This window comes from Camelina sativa, chromosome 11 (assembly GCF_030686135.1).
Source record: "Camelina sativa cultivar CO46 ecotype springtype chromosome 11, ASM3068613v1".
NCBI classification, from domain to species: domain Eukaryota; kingdom Viridiplantae; phylum Streptophyta; class Magnoliopsida; order Brassicales; family Brassicaceae; genus Camelina; species Camelina sativa.
Window position 1 is genome coordinate 36,216,125 of NC_141890.1, and position 20,391 is coordinate 36,236,515.

At 37.3% G+C, this 20,391-nt stretch overlaps 3 protein-coding genes, 1 long non-coding RNA gene and 1 other non-coding gene across 6 annotated transcripts; 2 read left to right on the forward strand and 3 right to left on the reverse strand.

Annotated features, from left to right (window-relative positions):
* Positions 1–9,414: 9,414 nt before the first annotated feature.
* Positions 9,415–11,341, reverse strand: LOC147934876 (uncharacterized). The gene is made up of 5 exons (XM_087476212.1): positions 11,042–11,341; positions 10,284–10,398; positions 10,104–10,193; positions 9,907–10,005; positions 9,415–9,705 (listed from the first exon to the last, which is right to left on the reverse strand). The coding sequence occupies exons 1-5, from the start codon at positions 11,107–11,109 to the stop codon at positions 9,604–9,606; spliced, it is 474 nt and encodes a 157-aa protein (XP_087332338.1). The 5' UTR covers positions 11,110–11,341; the 3' UTR covers positions 9,415–9,603.
* A 1,567-nt stretch (positions 11,342–12,908) lies between these two features.
* On the forward strand, positions 12,909–12,981 carry TRNAA-AGC (transfer RNA alanine (anticodon AGC)). Its single transcript has one exon. It is a non-coding gene; the product is annotated as a tRNA-Ala (tRNA).
* A 73-nt stretch (positions 12,982–13,054) lies between these two features.
* Positions 13,055–14,983, forward strand: LOC147934877 (1-aminocyclopropane-1-carboxylate oxidase homolog 10-like). Its single transcript, XM_087473536.1, has 3 exons — positions 13,055–13,840; positions 14,157–14,478; positions 14,558–14,983. The coding sequence occupies exons 1-3, from the start codon at positions 13,320–13,322 to the stop codon at positions 14,807–14,809; spliced, it is 1,095 nt and encodes a 364-aa protein (XP_087329662.1). The 5' UTR covers positions 13,055–13,319; the 3' UTR covers positions 14,810–14,983.
* Positions 14,984–15,047: 64 nt separating this feature from the next.
* LOC147934878 (uncharacterized) lies at positions 15,048–15,460 on the reverse strand. Its single transcript, XR_015571640.1, has 2 exons — positions 15,360–15,460; positions 15,048–15,268 (listed from the first exon to the last, which is right to left on the reverse strand). It is a non-coding gene; the product is annotated as an uncharacterized LOC147934878 (long non-coding RNA).
* A 7-nt stretch (positions 15,461–15,467) lies between these two features.
* LOC147934879 (electron transfer flavoprotein subunit beta, mitochondrial-like) lies at positions 15,468–17,234 on the reverse strand. 2 transcript variants are annotated; one of them, XR_015571639.1, is made up of 5 exons: positions 17,028–17,234; positions 16,663–16,947; positions 16,324–16,404; positions 16,130–16,227; positions 15,468–15,881 (listed from the first exon to the last, which is right to left on the reverse strand). XR_015571639.1 is itself a non-coding variant. In XM_087473537.1 (5 exons), exons 1-5 carry the CDS (start codon positions 17,094–17,096, stop codon positions 15,656–15,658), a joined length of 756 nt encoding a protein of 251 aa, XP_087329663.1. In that variant the 5' UTR covers positions 17,097–17,234; the 3' UTR covers positions 15,468–15,655. The 2 variants fall into 2 exon arrangements, 1 of the variants encoding a protein (XP_087329663.1); XM_087473537.1 differs by having other exon boundaries at positions 16,130–16,224.
* Positions 17,235–20,391: the final 3,157 nt, after the last annotated feature.

A 20,391-nucleotide genomic window follows, 5' to 3' on the forward strand; every position in this document is an offset into this window, starting at 1 on the left:
ATCGACACATGAAATACCTTGTGGAACGCACGCATCACCTCAGGCAACTCCAGCCGGTATGCCACTAGTCCCACCCGCTCAACCACTCTGAACGGGCCCATGTACCTTGGACTCAACTTAGTCTCTGTCAATGACCTGTTCGGACCTCGTAACATGGCCATCTTGAGGTACACTCTATCACCAACCTGAAACTCAAGATCTTTCCTTATATTATCAGCATAGCTCTTCTGCCGATCCTGAGCCTCCTTCATGTTCAGCCTCAGAACTCGAATCTTCTCCGAGGTCTCCTGAACAAAATCTGCACCATAAATGCTCCTCTCCCCCACCTGAGTCCAACGTAACGGTGTACGACACGGCCTCCCATACAATGCCTCATAAGGGGCCATACCAATACTCGCCTAGTAGCAGTTGTTTGTAAGAAAACTCCACCAAGCTCAAATGATCTGCCCAATGACCACCCTAATCCAACACGCACATCCTCAGTAAATCCTCCAAAATATGGATCGTCCTCTCCGACTGACCGTCCGTCTAAGAATGATAGGCTGTACTCATATGCACCTTCGTGCCCATCTCTGCCTGAAACGCCTTCCAGAACATCGAGGCGAAATTGGAATCTCTCTCAGACACAATACTAGCAGGCACACCATGCAATCTGACTATCTCCCTCACGTACTTCTTGGCCAAAACCGCTGTTCCATCAGTTTTCTTAATAGCCAGAAAGTGGGCAGACTTAGTCAAATGGTCCACAATGACCCAAATCGCATCAAACGTCCTCGACACAGGCAACCCCACCACGAAGTCCATCGTGATCATATCCCACTTCCACTCTGGAATGGGCAAACTCTGTAATAATCCACCAGGAACCTGATGCTCTGCATTCACTAGCTGGCAAGTGTCACACTTCGCCACCCAATCGGCTACGTCCTTCTTCATCCTGACCCAGTGATAATACCGCTTGAGGTCACGGTACATCTTGGTTGCTCCTGGATGAATAGAGAACTTGTTCGAATGAGCCTCTCTCAGTATCTCCTGCCTCAAATCCTCACCCTTGGACACACAGACCCGACCATGCACAAGAATAGTACCATTAGCAGAGACCTGATACTCCGAACCCGCAGCCTTAGAGGCATTCACCAGCCCCTCATCACTCTCCTGAGCTAACCGCACTCTGCTCAACAAGTCCGCTCGATCAGCTGCCGCCAAACCCAAAGGTTCCTCTGAGATAGCACACAACCTCAATGCACTAATCTCACCCACCAACGCCTCCATATCCTGCTCCTGAGCCGAAGCCACCCGCTTCCGACTCAGAACATCTGCAATCAGGTTAGCCTTACCAGGATGGTAAGCTATATCTAGATCATAATCCGCTACTAACTCCATCCAACGCCTCTGCCTCAAATTCAGCTCTGGCTGAGTAAAAATGTACTTCAAACTCCTGTGATCTGTAAATACATGTACCTTCCCGCCATACAGATAAGACCTCCAAATCTTCAGAGCAAAAATCAATGCTGCCATCTCCAAATCATGATTAGCCTCGTGTTTCCGCAACTGTCGCGAAGCGTAGGCTATAAACTTCCCCTTATGCATAAGCACACAACCCAACCCCAGTCCAGAAGCATATGTATACACAATGTAGGGCTCATTATGCTCAGGCAGTGCTAACACCGGCGTGGTAGTCAACATCTGCTTGAGGCTTACAAAACTCGCCTCACATTCCGATGACCCCACAAATGGGACCTCCTTTCCTGTAAGCTTAGTCATCAGCTGAGCCATACTCGCAACACCCCGAACAAACCTCCTATAGTAACCCGCTAACCCCAGAAAACTCCGGATCTCAGTGGCACTTTGTGGCCTCGGCCACTCCCTGATGGCCTGAATCTTCTCGGGATCCACTGAAACTCCCTCTACAGAAACAATGTGGCCTAAGAATCCCATCTCACGCTGCCAGAAACTGCACTTACTCAGCTTAGCAAACAACTTCTGCCCCCGCAGCTTCTCTAGAACTGCCCTCAGATGTACTGCATGCTTCTCAGGACTCTTAGAATATACCAGGATGTCGTCGATGAAAATGATGACTGACACGTCCAGAAACTCCTGAAATACGCTATTCATCAATCTCATAAACGCAGCTGGCGCGTTTGTCAAACCGAACGGCACCACCACAAACTCATAATGCCCGTATCTCGTCCTGAAGGCAGTCTTCCTCACATCTGCCTCATGTATTGGAATATGATGATAACCCGATGCTAAGTCAATCTTGGAGAACCAAGTAGCACCCCTCAACTGATCCAACAACTAATCAATTCTCAGGAGAGGGTACTTGTTCTTCACAATGACCTGGTTCAAACCCCGATAGTCGATAGACAACCGGAAACTCCCGTCCTTCTTCTTAACAAACAGCACCGGTGCTCCCCACGGTGAACAACTAGGACAGATAAAACCCTTACTCAACAAATCCTCCAGCTGCTTCTTAAGCTCTGCCATCTCTGATGGAGCCATCCTGTAGGGCACCTTAGACAATGATGTTGTCCCTGGTTCCAACTCTATGGTGAAGGGATCAGACCGAGATGGTGGTAACCCTTGCAACGACTAGAACACATCCTCAAACTCCTCCACAACCCGAATACATCCAACAGAAGACTGCCCCACTGACTCCGGCATCGAAATTGTAACCAAATAATCCTCCCGCCCCTTCTCGATCATCTTCCTAGCCTGCACAGCCGAGATCACGAGACTCCCCAAAGTCGGTCTCACTCCCTCGAAAACCAACTTCCCTTCTAGACGCTTAAAGACAACTCTGCCCCTGTAACAGTCCAAATGCACCCTATGACGATGCAACCAATCCATACCCAGAATCACATTATACAACTCCACTGGACTGATAATCAAATCTGCCGGCCTCGACTCCCCCGCAATCTGAATCTCCACATCCCTCACTCGACCGAAGACTCTCAAGAACTTCCCTCCTGCAACCCTGACAACACTCGTGCTCTCACTGGAATCTCCGCTGATACTAGCACTCTCCGCGCACTTCGGAGTAATGAAGCAATGAGTTGCTCCAGATTCAAACAGAACGTGGGACATAAACCGCCCACCAACAAGGTCCCTACACAAACCTCATGTGTTGAGAACCTAACATTCAATCACAAGCAAAAACAAACATAATCTGAACTATTGAATTGACCAAGTTCGAATCTCAGAAGTTATACCTGTCATCGCTCCTTCACTTGTTCCACCGGTCTCCACAGTTGAGTACACCCGCGACGTCCGCTCGATCCAACCCACCGGCTGCACACCCTGCTGCACTCCTGGCTGACCTCCAACCTGCACCGCTGCTACTACCATCTGCTGCAACTTGGGACAACGAGGCTTGATATGCCCCGTCTCCCTGCAGTAGTAACACACTCGGGTATCTGTCCGCGGCTCCGTCACTGCCCACTGCTCACCTCTCTGCGGACAGTTGGTCACCTTGTGGTCCCTGCTACCACACCCAAAGCATCTCGCACCCCCGTACCTCTATCTCTGCATATCATCAAGCTTCCGCTTCTGCCCCTGCGCAGGCTTGCCGCCCTTGCTAGGAACATAATGCGGGTAGGACCGCTGTGGCTGCACCGAAAGACTGACCACAACCACCTGTGATCTCAAGTCGTCCTCTATCCCATCTGCAACCTCAACCAGCTCCGCTCTCATAGCATAGCTCCTCACTCTGCACCGAGTCCTCAGATCATCCGGTAGAGCAAACAAGAACCTCCGCACCTGAGCTCACTCTGGCTCCAAAGCCCGGCCTACATACCCCACAAGCCGACTGAACTCTACATCCAGCTCCCGCACTGTACGGTCCCCCTGAGTCAAACCCAAGAATCGTGCCTCCATGCGATCAAGAGCCTCCTGTGGGAAATACTTGGAGTTAAACTCCCTCACAAAATCCACCCAAGTCATATCCCGCTGCACCCTCCGTGCTGTCACTGACCTCCACCACACACGTGCATCACCTGACCAGTAATGCGCTGCTAAATCCACCCTAAACTGGTTGGGACACCGAAGCGACCGGAAAAGATCCTCCATCTGCTCTCTCCACTCATCCGCTACACTCGGATCCGTACCTCCCGAGAAAGACCCCGCTCCCACTTGCTGCACCTGCACCATCATCTGCACATACTGAGCATCCACTACCTCGGCCCCCGGCTGCACACCTGCCTGCAAACCCGCCACAGGCTGCACCATTGGGACCTTCCCACCAACCACTGGCGGCACTACTGGAACCTGCCCACCAACCTCTGGCGGCACTGCTGCTGGAAGCCGCGCCAAAACCTGAGCTAGAAATCCCATAAAGACATCCTCCCTGCCTGGAGCACCCTCCGCTGCAACCCTCACACCTGGGGCAACACCGTGACCGACACCGGGCCCATCCGCCATGTCGTCGCCCAAACCAGCCTGGTCTCCAAACACACTAGGATGAACATGTGACTCTGCTACCTCCTCACTGGCCATGCTTTGGGTCACACTCTCACTGGCCTCGGGAACCTGACCCCGTCCCCGACCACGACCACGACCACGACCACGACCACGTCCACGACCACGACCACGACCACGTCCGCGACCAACAGCATCCCCACCTCTAACCATCTGTATCACCAAAAACAGAAGGCTAAGCAACAAATAATTCTAGTAGCACAAGAACACAACTCACCATGGAATCACAAAGCAAGCTCAAAGAGGATGTTCTAGGACCTCATGCCACACACAATTGACTAACTCACATAACAACTCTAGCATGAAATCCTAAACATCAACAGCAAAAATACAGTGAACCCTAGACCTAGAACCGTAAGAGCTCTGATACCAAAATGAAACAACCCTTCCCATTTTTTTTTTTAATAATATTAATTCACTAGTGGTCCCATACCCACTAACAACCTAGCAACAATCAACAACAGCGGATAACAAAAACAATTCCATTAAACCAATAAGAATTCCAACAATAACAATCCAATAACCAACAATGCAATAACCAAGTTCCAACATCCTACAATGTTCTATCAACTCAACACTATTAACCTAGCAATAGCTAGACCACAATCAATCAAGTCTCTAGAACATCCTCCTCCTCATCGCCCTGATTCCACGATCACACTTTGCCTTTACCTGCACCACAAACACAAATTGTAATGCATGAATATTTTATAAACACTCAGTAAGGCAATCCTCATATCTACTGGGCTATACACACAAGCAATAAAGACATCTCTAACCATCAATAAACAATCAACAATAACAAACCAGGACTCAGCATCGACCGACACCAACATGCATCGACCGACACCAGTTGGAGGTTGCGTCGACCGACGCAAGATCTGCATCGACCGATGCTCCCATTGCATCGACCGACGCATGTTCGGCATAGCACGAAAACCCTAGATTTTACGCGCCGTCCTCGCATTTGCATCGACCGACGCACAAAATGCATCGACCGTTGAAATACCGAGCATCGTTTTCCCCCGAAGCTTCTCGCCGGATCTTCGTTCCTACAACCACAAAACTCGATCTCCAGCCATAAGAAAGCTTCCCAACGTCCCAGGTAACAAACTAACAAGCCTAACCACACATAACAAGCAAATCAGAGATATCTCTAGCTTAGATAAGCCATGGTCATGCACTTACCTTTGCCACAGAAGAAATCTGACCCAAACACAGGAAGAAAACGCTCCTAGGAAGTTCCTACGACAATCTAAGCCTCAGATCTCACAGGAAAACACCACAAACTTCCTAGAATCTCCCAAAAATGCTTAAGAACTGATAAGACCTCTTTTCTCTCTGGTTTTTCTTCCAAAACGGCTGAACTTGTCGAATGGGACAAAAACACGACTTAAGGGTTTTCTCTAACCTACAACGCAGCGCTTAACTTAACTCGTCCGCAGAAAACTGAACCTGCATCGACCGATGCACTATATGCATCGACCGATGCAATCCCCTAAACCGGGATTTTGGTTCGCGGATGTTACAAAACCCAAAAAGAAACATAAGTCGCGAGTTAGCCTATTATATGTCCATTTCAAACAGGAAAGACACCATAAAAGTGATTTTTGAATTAGAAACAAACAACAATATTGTAAAACTAAGTTTCTTGAATTTTGTTTAAAAATAACTATATTATTCACATATACATAATTTGTTGATGTATAAACTGAAATTTATAAATATGTCTTTAGTTTACATTTTAAAGGAGAGGTCTGCTTTTCATTTCTTTAAATAAGATAAACAATTCGTACAAGCTCTTAAAAGTTTGACGGTGTGGCGCTTCCGATAATCTGACCTTTAAAGTTGTTGAATTCTTATGTTTATGATTCAGAAATATTTATTTATATTATTATTTTTGAAGTACATTTGGTGTTATTACTTTGAAATTTTGGTTATTTAATTTGTTTTATTTACAACATTAACCCCTAACTATTTTCTTAAAATAACAATTCCTAGAAACTTATTTAATGGAACTATTTAAATCGACCTAATTTGATATATTTATTGCCATAAATAGCTTGACAACATCTATACATTTCGATTTTCCAAAAACAACTCTACGCATTAAATTTTTAATCCCATAAAATCTCCAAACTTATTTTAATAGATCTTTAGAGACTGTATGATCTCTTAAATTTAAATGACACAGCCGAGTTTGAGTAACAAATGATTACAATCGCAATAATTATTATAACGTTAATAAAGTTCATAAAAACGAGAACCCTACTTTAGAAACTCAATAATCGGGTATATTTAACTTTAGCATCAAGAAAAATATTTAATATAATATATACCGTGTTAAGAAACTGAATATTATTATGCGATAAATACCATCAAGCATTTTCCATGTATAAATATCAACTTCACAAACAAAACACAACACACAACCAAAACCACTAATATGACGGTTTTAAAACACAGGTTAAACCACTAATATGACGGTTTGCTGTTATATAGCGGGACATGTTATTAACATGACGGTTTGAATTAACATTAGTATAAATATAAAATATTATTAATTCGGTTTTGAAACACGGATTAAATCTTCCTTTAATTATTTGGTCAATACCACTAATATAAGAATATTAGACATATTAAATCAGGGTAACTTAACTAAAATTTTGTAAAATAATTAAATCAATAGTAAAATTGTGACTTAATCTGACAATAGCTTATAAATTACATATTTATGTATTTATTTCCCCTATTATTGTTCTAATTATTGACAATCCAAACAAAATTATTATTTAATTAAACAAAACAAACTAAATATAAAAAACAAAAACAAATAAAATGTTATTATTTTTTAAAAAATTGTCCCGTGGTGTACCGCGGGTTAAAATCTAGTGTTTTTATAATATAAAAGTATGCGGTGAAAAAATGAACAGATAAGATAAGAGTTAGATTCAAAAAAAAAATTCATAAGAACCTTAAAGCTAACATAGTAATTTAGTATTTGTGTGGAGAATAATCTTTGGATTTTATCTTTACTAATTCTTGAATAAAAGTGTGCAATGAGAAAATAAACTAAGAAAGATAAGATAAAGTTATACTTTCTTTCATTTATTAAATTAGGTTTCAGTTTGAATTGATGAATTTTGGTTTCATAATCTTTTAGTCTTATTTGAAGTAATAATTCTAGAAAGCCCGCAATTTGTGGGCCGTTTCATCGTAGTTTTGGAAATTTTGTCATAGGTCTGTTTTCCGCTTCTTAAATGATGTCAAAATCTCGTTATTCTAACGCTTGCAGATATTTTACTTTTAAGAAGTTGAATTGAGATTGTGTGGTCAAAGAAGATGAAACAAAAAGTGAGCGGGTAACACTAGTTCCTTATTAAAACTGAGAAAATGCGCAATCCGCGGGCCGCTTTGCTGTAACTTTGGAAATTTGGTCGGAGGTTAGCCTTCTACTTCTTTAAATAAGATCGAAAATTCTTAAAAGCTTTTAAAATTTTGTCGGTGTGGCGCTTCCGGAAATTTTACTTTTATAATTTGTTGAAATTTTATGTTTATGTTTCGGAAATGTTTACGCTTTCATAAAGTAAAAGTGTGCAGTGAAAAAAAATGAAAAAAATAAGAGAAGAGTTATATTCAAAATTTTTTCCATATGAACCTTAAAGCTAACATAGTGATTTAGTGTTTGTGTGGATACTAATCTTCATATTTTTTCTTTACTAATTCTTGAATTAAAAGGTGTGGGGAGAAAATAAACTCGTAAAGATAAGATAGAGTTATACTTTGTTGTATAGTAAAAAATTACTAAATTAGGTTTCAGTTTGAACTGATGAATTTTGGTTTCATAATCTTTTAGTCCTATTCGAAGTTATAATTCTAGCAAAATTTGTGGGCTGCTTTGTCGTAGTCTTGGAAATTTTGTCAGAAGTTTGCTTTCCGCTTCTTATATGAGGTCAAAATCTCGTTGTTGTGAAGCTTCCAAAACTTTTACTTTATTTGTTAGAATCTTATATTTGTGGTTGGGAATTTGCGCTTTTACAAAGTGCGGTGGAAATTATTAAGATAAGAGTTAGATTCAATTTTTTTTTCTAAAAAGATCTCAAAACTACAATAGTGATTGTGTTTGTGTGGATATCAATATTTGTACATTATCTTTAATTATTCATGATTTTAAAAGTGCGGTCAAGAAATTGAACAATTAAAATAGAGTCATTTTAGGTATTTTTTCTTAACTTAAATCTCAAAACTATTTTATTTTATAATAATATTAGGTTACATTTCAGAATGAATTTTAGTTATCATTTTAATATAATTTTTGTCCCACTCTATGAAGTAGCTCAAGAAGTCCAAAAAAAAACATAAGTCGCAAGTTAGCCTATTATATGTCCACTTCAAATGGGCAAAACACCATTATAATGATTTTGAATTAATAACAAACATCAATGCTATATAACTAAGTTTATTGAAGTTTCTTTAAAAGTAACTATATTATTCACACATACATAATTTTATGTATAAACTGAAATTTATAAATGTCTTTAGTTTACGTTTTAAGAAGATTGGATGTTGACCCACAAAACCGCAATAACAAAAGAACTAAAATGAGGACCCGGGACCGTTGGGGTTGATACTTTCAAGACATTTTTTTGTTTTTCTTCTATTTGAAATGGGTTTTCAATTTATGTGTTTTCTGTTCATTGTAGCTTGTGTGGTGCACTATGAACTTATCTAAGCTTATGCAATGCAAGATAGCTCTTATATACCAGTTAGAGTGGATGGAAACCACTAATTTGTTTCCTTTAAAACTCTCTAGATCTGAAGGTTCCTTTCATCGATCAGATTTGTCCCTTCGATTTTGAAAGTTCTCCTAATCTGAAAGTTTCTTTTCATCGATCAACTCGCTAAATCGGTGTTCAACATTTGCATCATGCATGGTTCAAATTTCAACAAATCAAAACTTCAAAATTCCCAATATCAAATCAAAGTAAAAGATGAAGTATATCATAGCTATCCTAAGAATCCTAAAAGAGAAAGAAAACCAAAGTTCTAAGAAACGATTTCATCGGGGAAAAAAAGGAAAAGTCAAAGGTATTGCTCATGGCAACAACCAGAAGAAAAATAATATTGATACTAAGCAGCTTTCGGCTTAGGTGTCCTCTTCTTCAAAATCCTCTTCGGTGTCGAGTTCTTCATTCCAATAAAGAAGAGCAATGCTCCAAAGAGTGCAACGCTCTGCAATAACACAAGGAATGATATTTTAGTCAAGATATTGTCCATTGTAATAAATGGGATGATCTTGGCTTTATAAGACTAACATGTTTAAGGTGTTAAGCTACATTCTTTTTGATTCAACAGATAGAGACTTGCACCCTAATGCAAACACAGACCCAGTTTCTAGAGATTACGATAATTAAACAGAAGTTCTGAACACACCTGCAAGAACTCAGTCAACAGAAGGGAGAAATGACGTTCCTGAGGTCCATAGTTGTAGAAATCATACAGGATGGGACTGACAACCACCAGGTAGAAAGCCTAAAACAAACAGATAGATGAGATCTTAAAGTCAGATAATGAGTAAAGCCTTGGAATCCCTTATTTGTAAACATGTGATGAACAAGAAGAAGCCTAACCAGAAGATAAGCACCAACGATGTTTCCGATAACAAAGAGTAAGCCTCCGGCTCCTTTCAAGGCAATAATAGTAACAACGACTTGTCTCACCTTCAGAAAAAAAACATTCTCTAGGTCATAAAAAGACATATAGACAGTGACCGCATGACAGAAGAACATCATAACGACTAGATCCTTTACCTCTATCTTGGGCAAAGCTACCCCTAATCTAGAAGATAGATGTCCCTTAGCCAGATTAAGCTTTGGAGTCAATTCTTTAGCTGCAGGACCACCATCAACTCCGAAGTCATTGAACCTATAAAACCCCCCCAAATAAGCATAGTTAAAATTTAGTACTATGGTCAAAAGAGGTAGATGATATTTTGAGTAGCTTCTTCTAAAAACAAACTTAAATTAAAGTTACAATCGTGTTCCATTTATAGCTAATGATGCTTCTCTCTAGATCCTTATACACTGAAATAACCTAACCGACACAGCATCTGGAAGATGAGCAGCAATCACATTGGATTGTGGAGACCTCTCTATAAACGAATCCAACTCATTCATGCCGAATTAAGAGATAACAGTTCTATGTGACCTAATGCAGATCAAGAATGACCAAACTAATACAATTAATATTCAAACTTTGATTAATAATATGCAGTATCTAGAGATCACGAAAAAAAAAACATAAAATACAAAGTCTGCGATATTATAGTAAGAGATCCAGATCTGAACAAGTATCCAAAAATCAAAAGTTGATTAGATTCATTAACCTGAGAATTCGATTTCACAAAACCCTAGATTACAAAGAAAGAGTCTACACAGGTTCTCAATTCCTAGATTAGATCTAGCAGGAAGCAATTTCATAGTAGGAAAAAAATCAAAGCAAAGAACCCAAATGACATAATCAAGGAACACGATAAACAGATAGAGAAGGAGGACGAGAGAGAGCTCACATTTGCCAAGCGGAGAGGATGAAAAGAGAAGCGAAGAGAACTCTTCCAAGGAAAGAGAAGAAACCCATCTCTCTGATTTTGCTCGCGAGATTTGTCTGACGGAGACAGAGAGAGTCTTCTTGTTCGGCTGAGGAGGAGGAGGAGGACGAGGACGAGAGAGTTCGGTTCTTCTGGTTTTGGATTATTTATTTTTAACGTTTATTTATTATTATAACTAAATCAACAAAACATTATGGAACTTTTTTTTTTTTTTTTAACTCCCAACGAAAAACTGTACTCCACGATCTATTTATTCGAGGCGTCTCTCCAGTTTTTAACTTGGAAACTATATAGGTTTATTATTTTATTTCTTTTCGTAAAAATTACTTTTATTTTATTTGTAGAGTCTTCAGTTTTACATTTATTCAATACCGCCTTATTTGTAGAGTCTTCAGTTTACTTTTTTTTTTCTTCAGCTTACATAAGGGATAAAGACTATATAAATACTTTTGACAAAGACTATTGTTTATATAAGAAAAAAAAAGCGTACAATTTCAAAATTTTCGAGTTTATATATCTGATTTACTGGAATCAAGAAGTAATTATTTGGATTTAGATTTGTAAAATGTAGATAAAAAAAATTAAATTGATAACAAAAGTTAGAGAAAATAATTTTAAATCATAAAGTATTACATTAAATTATGTACTGAGTATATATATATATATATATACATGTGTCAAGTATAATTAAAAGTTATGTAGTATATGTCAATTGTAAATGGAGAATATATGATCTATATCAAATTACAAGAATAATAAAAAAAAAATCATACCAAATCACTCGGTTTGGTAAAAAATAATAATCAAATTTTGGTTTAGTTCTGAATATATTTTTTAAGCGCTTTATAAAATACCTTATATATTAATAGAGAAATATTTTGTACAAAAAACTGACATGTCATTGCGAGAGAGTTTCATACACTTTTTTTAAATTTGTCTTCATTAATTAATATTAATTATAATTCATGTCATTGTATATTGAGAATTTGTTAAAAATACTATTTTTGATATACCCATTTTCAAAAATACCTTTTTTGTTATTTTCATTTATGCCTTCCTTTAAATTTTAATGTCCATTTTATCCTTACATAAAAATATTTTAATCAATAAAATAAAAAAGAAAAATTTTACCGCCAAAAAAATTTGAAAAAATATTTCTGCCAAAAAAATTTTGACAAAAAAAAATCCCCCAATAATTTTCCCGCCAAAAAAAATTTACATTTTTGTATGCATCTTTGTTGTTAACTGGGGCTAATTATATATTGTTAAATACTTATAACTTTACTAAATTTTTTTCTGTAAATAATAATGTGAAACATAAAAAATATGAATTTGATTTCTAAAAACACAAAAAGTCATATGCCCTAAATGGTTACATTTTATCAAAACTTTCTCCATCATGTTTATATATTTTAGAGGTAAAACATATCTTTTACATAAAATAAACATAAATTTGCATTTAAAAAAAGTTTAGTTACATTTTTAATTTTAGATCATAAATTAATAATTTTATTCATAATAATTTTATTTAAATTAATTTATTTAGTGCGGATTGTTACCTAGTTAGATTATATCCCAAATTAGAAACATATTAATCTGTTAAGGAAATATCTAATTTGTTTTGAACAAAAAAAAAAACAGCTTCTTGCCTTCTTCATTGTTTTTATGGTCAAACACTTCATTCAATAATTTAAGATCATACGCTACAATTGTTGGTACTTCGTGTACAAGTTGTACAGTACAACCAGGCAGTATTGAATAAGAAACATAAACTTGATCTACTTTAATTATCTGTATATATCGTTTATTCTTTAGATAGTTGTCAAATGGGGATGTAGCTCAGATGGTAGAGCGCTCGCTTAGCATGCGAGAGGTACGGGGATCGATACCCCGCATCTCCAATTTTATGTGATTTGCCTTTGTTTTTTTTTACAAAGATTTAATATTTCAAACTGTCGGAATCTCCAAAGTCCCAAACGTCATTTTGATCCTTTGAATTCTTTGCACAATTACACAACACGTCTCTAACAATCTCAATTCACCAGTCAACAAATTACACAACACGTCTCTAACAATCTCAATTCAACTTTCACCAAAAAAAACAATCTCAATTCACCAGTCAACAAACAAAGACTTAAAGACACCACACACTTCAACACTTATCTTTTACTCCTGTGTTCTGTCTTAAATCATTGAATCTTCCTATCGACAAAAAATAAAATAAAAAGAAAAAAGAGACATGGCAGACAAAACCGATCGTATGAACGATCTCACGACTTTTATCTCGACGAACACCGGAGTTAAAGGACTCGTCGATGCCGAAATAACCGAAGTTCCTCGAATCTTCCATGTCCCTTCTTCAACCTTATCAAACAACAGAGCTTCAAATATCTCCGACTTAAACCTCACCGTCCCAATCATCGACCTCGGAGAAATCACTAATGATATTGATGTCACATCCTCGAGGAACAACGTCGTTTTGAAGATCAAAGACGCAGCTGAGAATTGGGGATTTTTTCAAGTGATCAATCATGGTGTTCCTTTAACTTTTCTTGAAGAGATGAAACAAGGAGTTCGAAAGTTCCACGAAGAAGATCCAGAAGTGAAGAAACAATACATGTCTAGCGATTTAAACAAGAGATTTCTTTATAACAATAATTTCGATCTCTATCATTCTTCTCCTATGAATTGGAGAGACTCTTTCACTTGTTACATTGCTCCAGATCCTCCAAATCCAGAGGATATTCCAGTAGCGTGCAGGTAACTTTTATAGTGATTAATAGTATATTTGTTGTGATTAATTATTCTATTTCTTACCATCCACAAAACAAAATTTAAAAGTACACAATCTGATATTACCTTCGTTTAGGTTCGATGTATTTCGTTTACTTGGTAATTAATTGGTTCACTTTGATTCGGATACACTAAAATAGTTTTTAGCATTTGGTGATTATTTTGCATAAATAATAAATTTACGTACTTCAAATGATTCCACTATTTTAGTATCCCACTAATTTTGAGTAAGAGTATATAACGAAAATAATTTTTTTTAATTCTTAATATATGATGATTTTAGGGGTGCTGTGATCGAATACACGAAGCATGTAATGGAATTGGGAGATTTGATCTTCCAACTTCTATCAGAAGCTTTAGGTTTAGACTCTGAGATACTGAAGAGGATGGATTGTCTTAAGGGTTTGTTCATGGTTTGCCATTACTATCCACCTTGCCCTCAGCCAGACCTAACTTTGGGGATAAGTAAACACACCGATAACTCTTTCTTCACGCTTCTTCTTCAAGACCAAATCGGTGGTCTTCAAGTTCTCCATCAAGATTATTGGGTTGATGTCCCTCCTGTTCCTGGAGCTCTTGTCGTCAACATTGGTGATTTCATGCAGGCAAGTCCAGTTGTTGCATTCTTTTAACTAACAAAAAAAACAGTCTTTCCATATATATTTGAGACATTCTGTTTTGCAGCTGATAACGAACGACAAGTTCTTGAGTGTGGAGCATAGGGTACGAGCGAATAGAGATGGACCGCGGATTTCCATCGCTTGCTTCTTTAGCTCAAGTCTGTCTCCAAATTCTACGGTTTATGGACCGATAAGAGAGCTCCTGTCTGATGAAAACCCTGCAAAGTACAAAGATATCACCATACCAGAGTACACTACAGGATACCTTGCAAACATCTTTGATGGAAAGTCATATTTGTCTAATTTCAGGATATGAGAAAAGTCTTGTCCGACTTAGTGAATGATTGCTATTTGTGTTCTTTTGCATATGTTAAGCTACTTTATATGTTCTCGCTCTGGAGTTCTGGAACCACTGTATGTACCAATAAGAAAAAAATGTAATACACACAAGACGCTTTAAGTAACTTACTACCGGATATTTCGACGTCCACTTCATGTCTATAAAAGTGATAAGGAGCTTCGTTTTTGAACTATGAGCTATAAGACCACTCCAATGCAAATAAAGTATTAGTTAAAATTTGATGTTTCCAATGGTAGAAACCTATATGGGTTTCTGTAGAAGCTTAAGACACGTGAATTATACAACAAAAGCAAGAATCAATCACATTAAATAGATGTTGTGATCATGGGAGATGGAGATTAATCGTGGGGATTTGATTCCAGGGGGATGAATGTGGACATGAGTTTGTTGATCAATTTTGCACTTGTAAGAGATCTAGAGAAACAAAATCTCCAAGAAATAAGTCACATTTGGTCCTTGATGAAGTCTACATAAGGAAATGTTCTTTAAGGTGATTATTTCTTACGAGAGAGGTGGTTATATGGTCAAGAGAGCGGCTTCACTTTATCACGACACTTCCACATCGTATAACCATGGCGGACCTTTGATATGATGACTTCATCAGAAGCACGGCTTAAGAAAAAAGATAATAAGATATGTGTGTACTTATACATCCAAGGTACCTTACTGAAGAAAACGATTCACATTTGATTTATTTATTTACTTCCACTTCATGCCTTCACAAAGCAATGATGTGGCTAAGAAGAAAGATGATCAGGTCTATTAGCAGGTTGGGATAAAGACATATAGAAGGTTCTTCTTTCAAACTACATGAGCTTCATTTCTGAGCTTGTCAATCAACTCATCCACTGAAGAAACCATAACCCCAGATTTCCTCTGTGGAGGCTCCGTGACTTGCAAGATCTCTATGTCAGATTTAACGTCAACTTTCAGATCTTGCACCGTCATTTTCTTTATAGGCTTTGATTTCGCCTTCATTATGTTAGGAAGTGATGCATATCTTGGTTGGTTCAGCCTCAAATCAGTTCTGCATTGTAACATCAAAAGCTGTTATAAACAAAACGAGGTTGTTGCACCTTTCCACTAAAGCTATATGCTACTTTGCTTGACAATTTGTGAGACCACACAACGAATTCCACAAAGAATGCAGTTAACAGAATGATGAACCGATCCATTAACTGAAACATACACAGGTTAGTTGATGCATGATACATATAAACCTCAACTCGAGAGAGATCATGGCGTCACACAATCATGTAAGAATCTAGAACTTACGTTATCACAGCAGGTAAGTCAACACAAAGAGTTTCAAGACCTCCATCTACTTCTCTATCCACAGTTGCAACATGCTTATCCTTATCCAACACAACCTACTAAACAACAACGAGTAGAGCATACAATAAACAAACAAATCTTATAAAAGATAACATATGATCAGAAAGCTTTCAAAGGAACTACCCCCACTTTACCTTCGATGCAAAGGTTGCTTGTGGCCAACCAAGCAAAGCTGCAACCATTTGTCCTGTTTGATTACAGTCATCATCTATCGCCTGCACGAAAACAAAAAAAAACGTTTACAATAGCAATACACTTTACATCGAACTTCATCCAAACATAAAGCAGATCCAACATCTTTGAAAGCTATTACAAAGATCAGTGTTCATCATCTTAACCAATCCACGACTCACTGAATATGTTATAAACATAAAATGATGAGTCAAATACTAATCTTTTGCCTTCTAAACCCTGAAAAATCTCAACTTTAGCCAAAGTTCAAAACTTGTCAATCAAATCAGAGGCAAACGAACCTGTTTCCCTAGAAAAATCAGTCCAGGATTCTCAAATTCAGCAAGACTCTTCAAGATCTTAGCAATCGTCAAAGGAAGGAAACTGGAATTGGTCTCGACATGGATTCCACGATCCGCACCCATAGCTAAACCGGTACGAAGCGTGTCCACGCACTGTGAAGGTCCAATACTCACTGCAACAACCTCTTTGGCAAAACCCGCTTCTTTGATTCGAAGCGCTTCCTCAAGCGCGATCTCACAGAACGGATTCATCGACATCTTCACATTTTGAGTATCTACACCAGTCTGATTTCAACGATAAAGGAATCAACTTTAGCGGTGCTTCAACGATTACGGAGAGATCTAGAGATGGGTTTTCTGTGTACCTTATCGGGTTTGACACGGATCTTGACGGCGTAGTCGACGACACGCTTAACGGCGACGAGGATCTTCATTGCCCGGTAACAGCAAAAACAAAAAAGAAAAAAAAGGGAGCAGAAGCAAATTTTAATTTCTGGATCAAAGGATTATTCGGGTTTCTTATTTGGTTATATCCGGTTTACAGTTTTTCTGTTTTAGATTTTTGGTTCCCTTCCTTGGAAAGATTAGGCCGCCGGAAATAAATAATAATGGGGTATTATTTTTTATTTTAACAGCTTTCTTTGTATGATGAAGAAATGTAATCTTTAGGGCATCATTAATGGTAGAACTTTTTTTTGTGTTCTTAGATTAAATATATAGTGAAAATAATGTTAGATCAGTTGTTAAGATTATAGGTAAAAAAAATGGGAGAACTAATTATGGTGTTCTTAGAATAAAGATATAGTAAAATAATATTCATAAACATTTTACAAATTATAAAAAATTATAAAATAACATTTAAATTGCTTACTTATATAAAAGCAATTGTATACTTATAAATTAATATAATATTCATAAACATTTTACAAATTATAAAAACTTATAAATTAACATTTAAATTGCATACTTATATAAAAGCAATTATATACTTATAAATTAATATAATATTCTTAAACATATTACAATTATAAAAACTTATAAATTAACATTTAAATTGCATACTTATATAAAAGCAATTATATACTTATAAATTAATATAATATTCTTAAACATATTACAATTATAAAAACTTATAAATTAACATTTAAATTGCATACTTATATAAAAGCAATTATATACTTATAAATTAATATAATATTCTTAAATATATTACAATTATAAAAACTTATAAATTAACATTTAAATTGCATACTTATATAAATGAAATATTTTCTTTTTTTCCAAAAAATCTCGTCCAATCACATGAAGCCACGTTAAATAAGAACTGGGCTTAAATCAGTTCTACATAAAGAACTAAAAAAAGTGTTCTAAGCCACTATTCATTATTTTTATAATTTTTTTGGGCTTAGAACACCCTTAGTGTTCTCCCATTAATGATGGCCTTATGGAGGAAATTTACAATACATGATGGTACAAGATCATGAAAAATATATTGTGCACAATTATTTATAAAAGCTTTTGCTAAACAATCTACTTTTTTGTTATTGTTCCTACCTATCCATTGAATTGTGGCTTGTTGAAATTTTTGCTTTCAGTATTGGATTTCCTGTACCCACTTATGCACTCTGAAGTTTTTTGTTACACTATTGGCTAGTTTTGCCACCATCTCATTATTTCCTTCAAAAATAACATGTTGATATCCTTTAATCCACATTTATTGCATAGCTGTTGTCAAACTCTGAAATTCTGCTTCCAATACTTTTTGAACATTGGTTTGTCTACTTTGTCCTGCTGTCAAGTAAAATCCTCTGTCATCACACGCAATCCAGGTTGATTGTCCATTATTTCCATCCTGAATGAATTTACAGTCATAGTTGCATTTGACATAACTGCTTGCAGGTCGAGCCCAATGTGATCCCCTAGATGATCTTCTTTGATCAGTTGCCTCTCTCTGTTTTTTAATCAACACCTCTGCCCAAATATCAATCTATTCTCTAGCTTCATCTGCAGCCAAACTCATATATTTTTGTCATTTATAGGCTTTATTTTGAAAGATAAAGAGGTTTCTGATTTTCCATATTCTCCATAGCATCCACAAGGGTATGTGTCGCTCAAATAATGTAAGTGACTGATCACTATAACAATCAAAAATTTCTTGAAATTTTGTCTCAAGCGTATTAATCGGAGAGTACAGAATCTGGTTTAGGTATCCGTTTCGCCGCCATATTTCTTGTGCATATCTACATTCAAAGAATAGATGTTCTGGTGTTTCTGCATCTTGTTGACATCTTTGACATAGAGATGAGGTTGTGATTCGCCGGTGCATAAGTGCTGATCCAGTTGGTAATGTTTTTGAGATTATTTTCCACAAGGAAATGTTAGATTTTCAGGGCTGTGTGGATCTTCCAAATAGTATTCTTTAAGGTTTGAGAACTGGAATTTCCCGCACTCTGTTACAAATGTGTTGACTTATTGTGCAAAGAATGAAGTTTGTTTTCCACATCCGTCAAATGGGAAGTATTATTTGGTTGACTTTGGATATCCCACAAGGACAGGGTATCTTGGCCCGCATCGTAGTGTTAGATATCACCTTGATCAGTTTACTAGAGGAGGACCACCACAAAACACGCGGGAGTTGTTTAACAGGAAACATTCAGGACTACGATCAGTGATTGAGAGGACTTTGGAGTTTGGAAAGCAAAATGGAGAATCTTAGAATCGTAAGCATCCTAAGTATGGTTTGACTAAGTGGATCAAGATTGTGACAGCAACCATGGCACTACACAACTTCATACGTGAATCACATCGAGAGGATAATGATTTTATACGTTGGCAAAGAACAGAACAATATCATATTCATGGCAATGAAGATAGTGATGATGAAGATGATGATGATAATGATGATGATGATGATGATGATGATGATGATGATGATGATGATGATGATGATGATGATGATGATGATGATCATGGTGGATATACTCCATATGAACCTACTGGAGATAGAGCAATGGAAGGGTTGCGTGATACTATCACCGGTCAGATTGTTAGAGGACGTCAATTGCCTTCTTAAAATATTTTAGTGTGAAACTTTAATTATTTATGAGAATAATACTTATGTAATTAATGGTATTAGAATTAATTAATTACAACTTATTTCCTTAATTTATCTTCTTAATTAATTTAAATTTACACAATTTAAATATTTCACCAATACACATATTTATTATACATTAAAAAGGTAAAAAACTTTTAAAAAAAAATAAAGAAATAATATTTTGCGACAGCTAAACGAACGACATTGCGACAGTCGCTGATTTAGCGACAAAATTTAGCGACAGGAAAATGAATAATATAGCGACAGATTTCAGCGACAGTCGCTGATTTAGCGACAAGATTTAGAGACAAGAAAACGAACAACAAATAGTGTCGCTGGTCGCTGTCACTGAACCCAGCGACACACAAACGAACAGGGCCGACGACACGCTTAACGGCGATGAGGATCTTCATTGCCTGGTAACAGCAAAAAAAGAGCACAAGCAAATTTTAATTTCTGGATCGAAGGATTATTCGGGTTTCTTATTTGGTTATATCCGGTTTATAGTATTTCTGTTTTAGATTTTTGGTTCCCTTCTTTGAAAAGGCAAGATTAGGCCGCCGGAAATAAATAATGATAGGGTATTCTTTTTTATTTGAACAGCTTTCTTTCATTCAGTTATGATGAAGAAA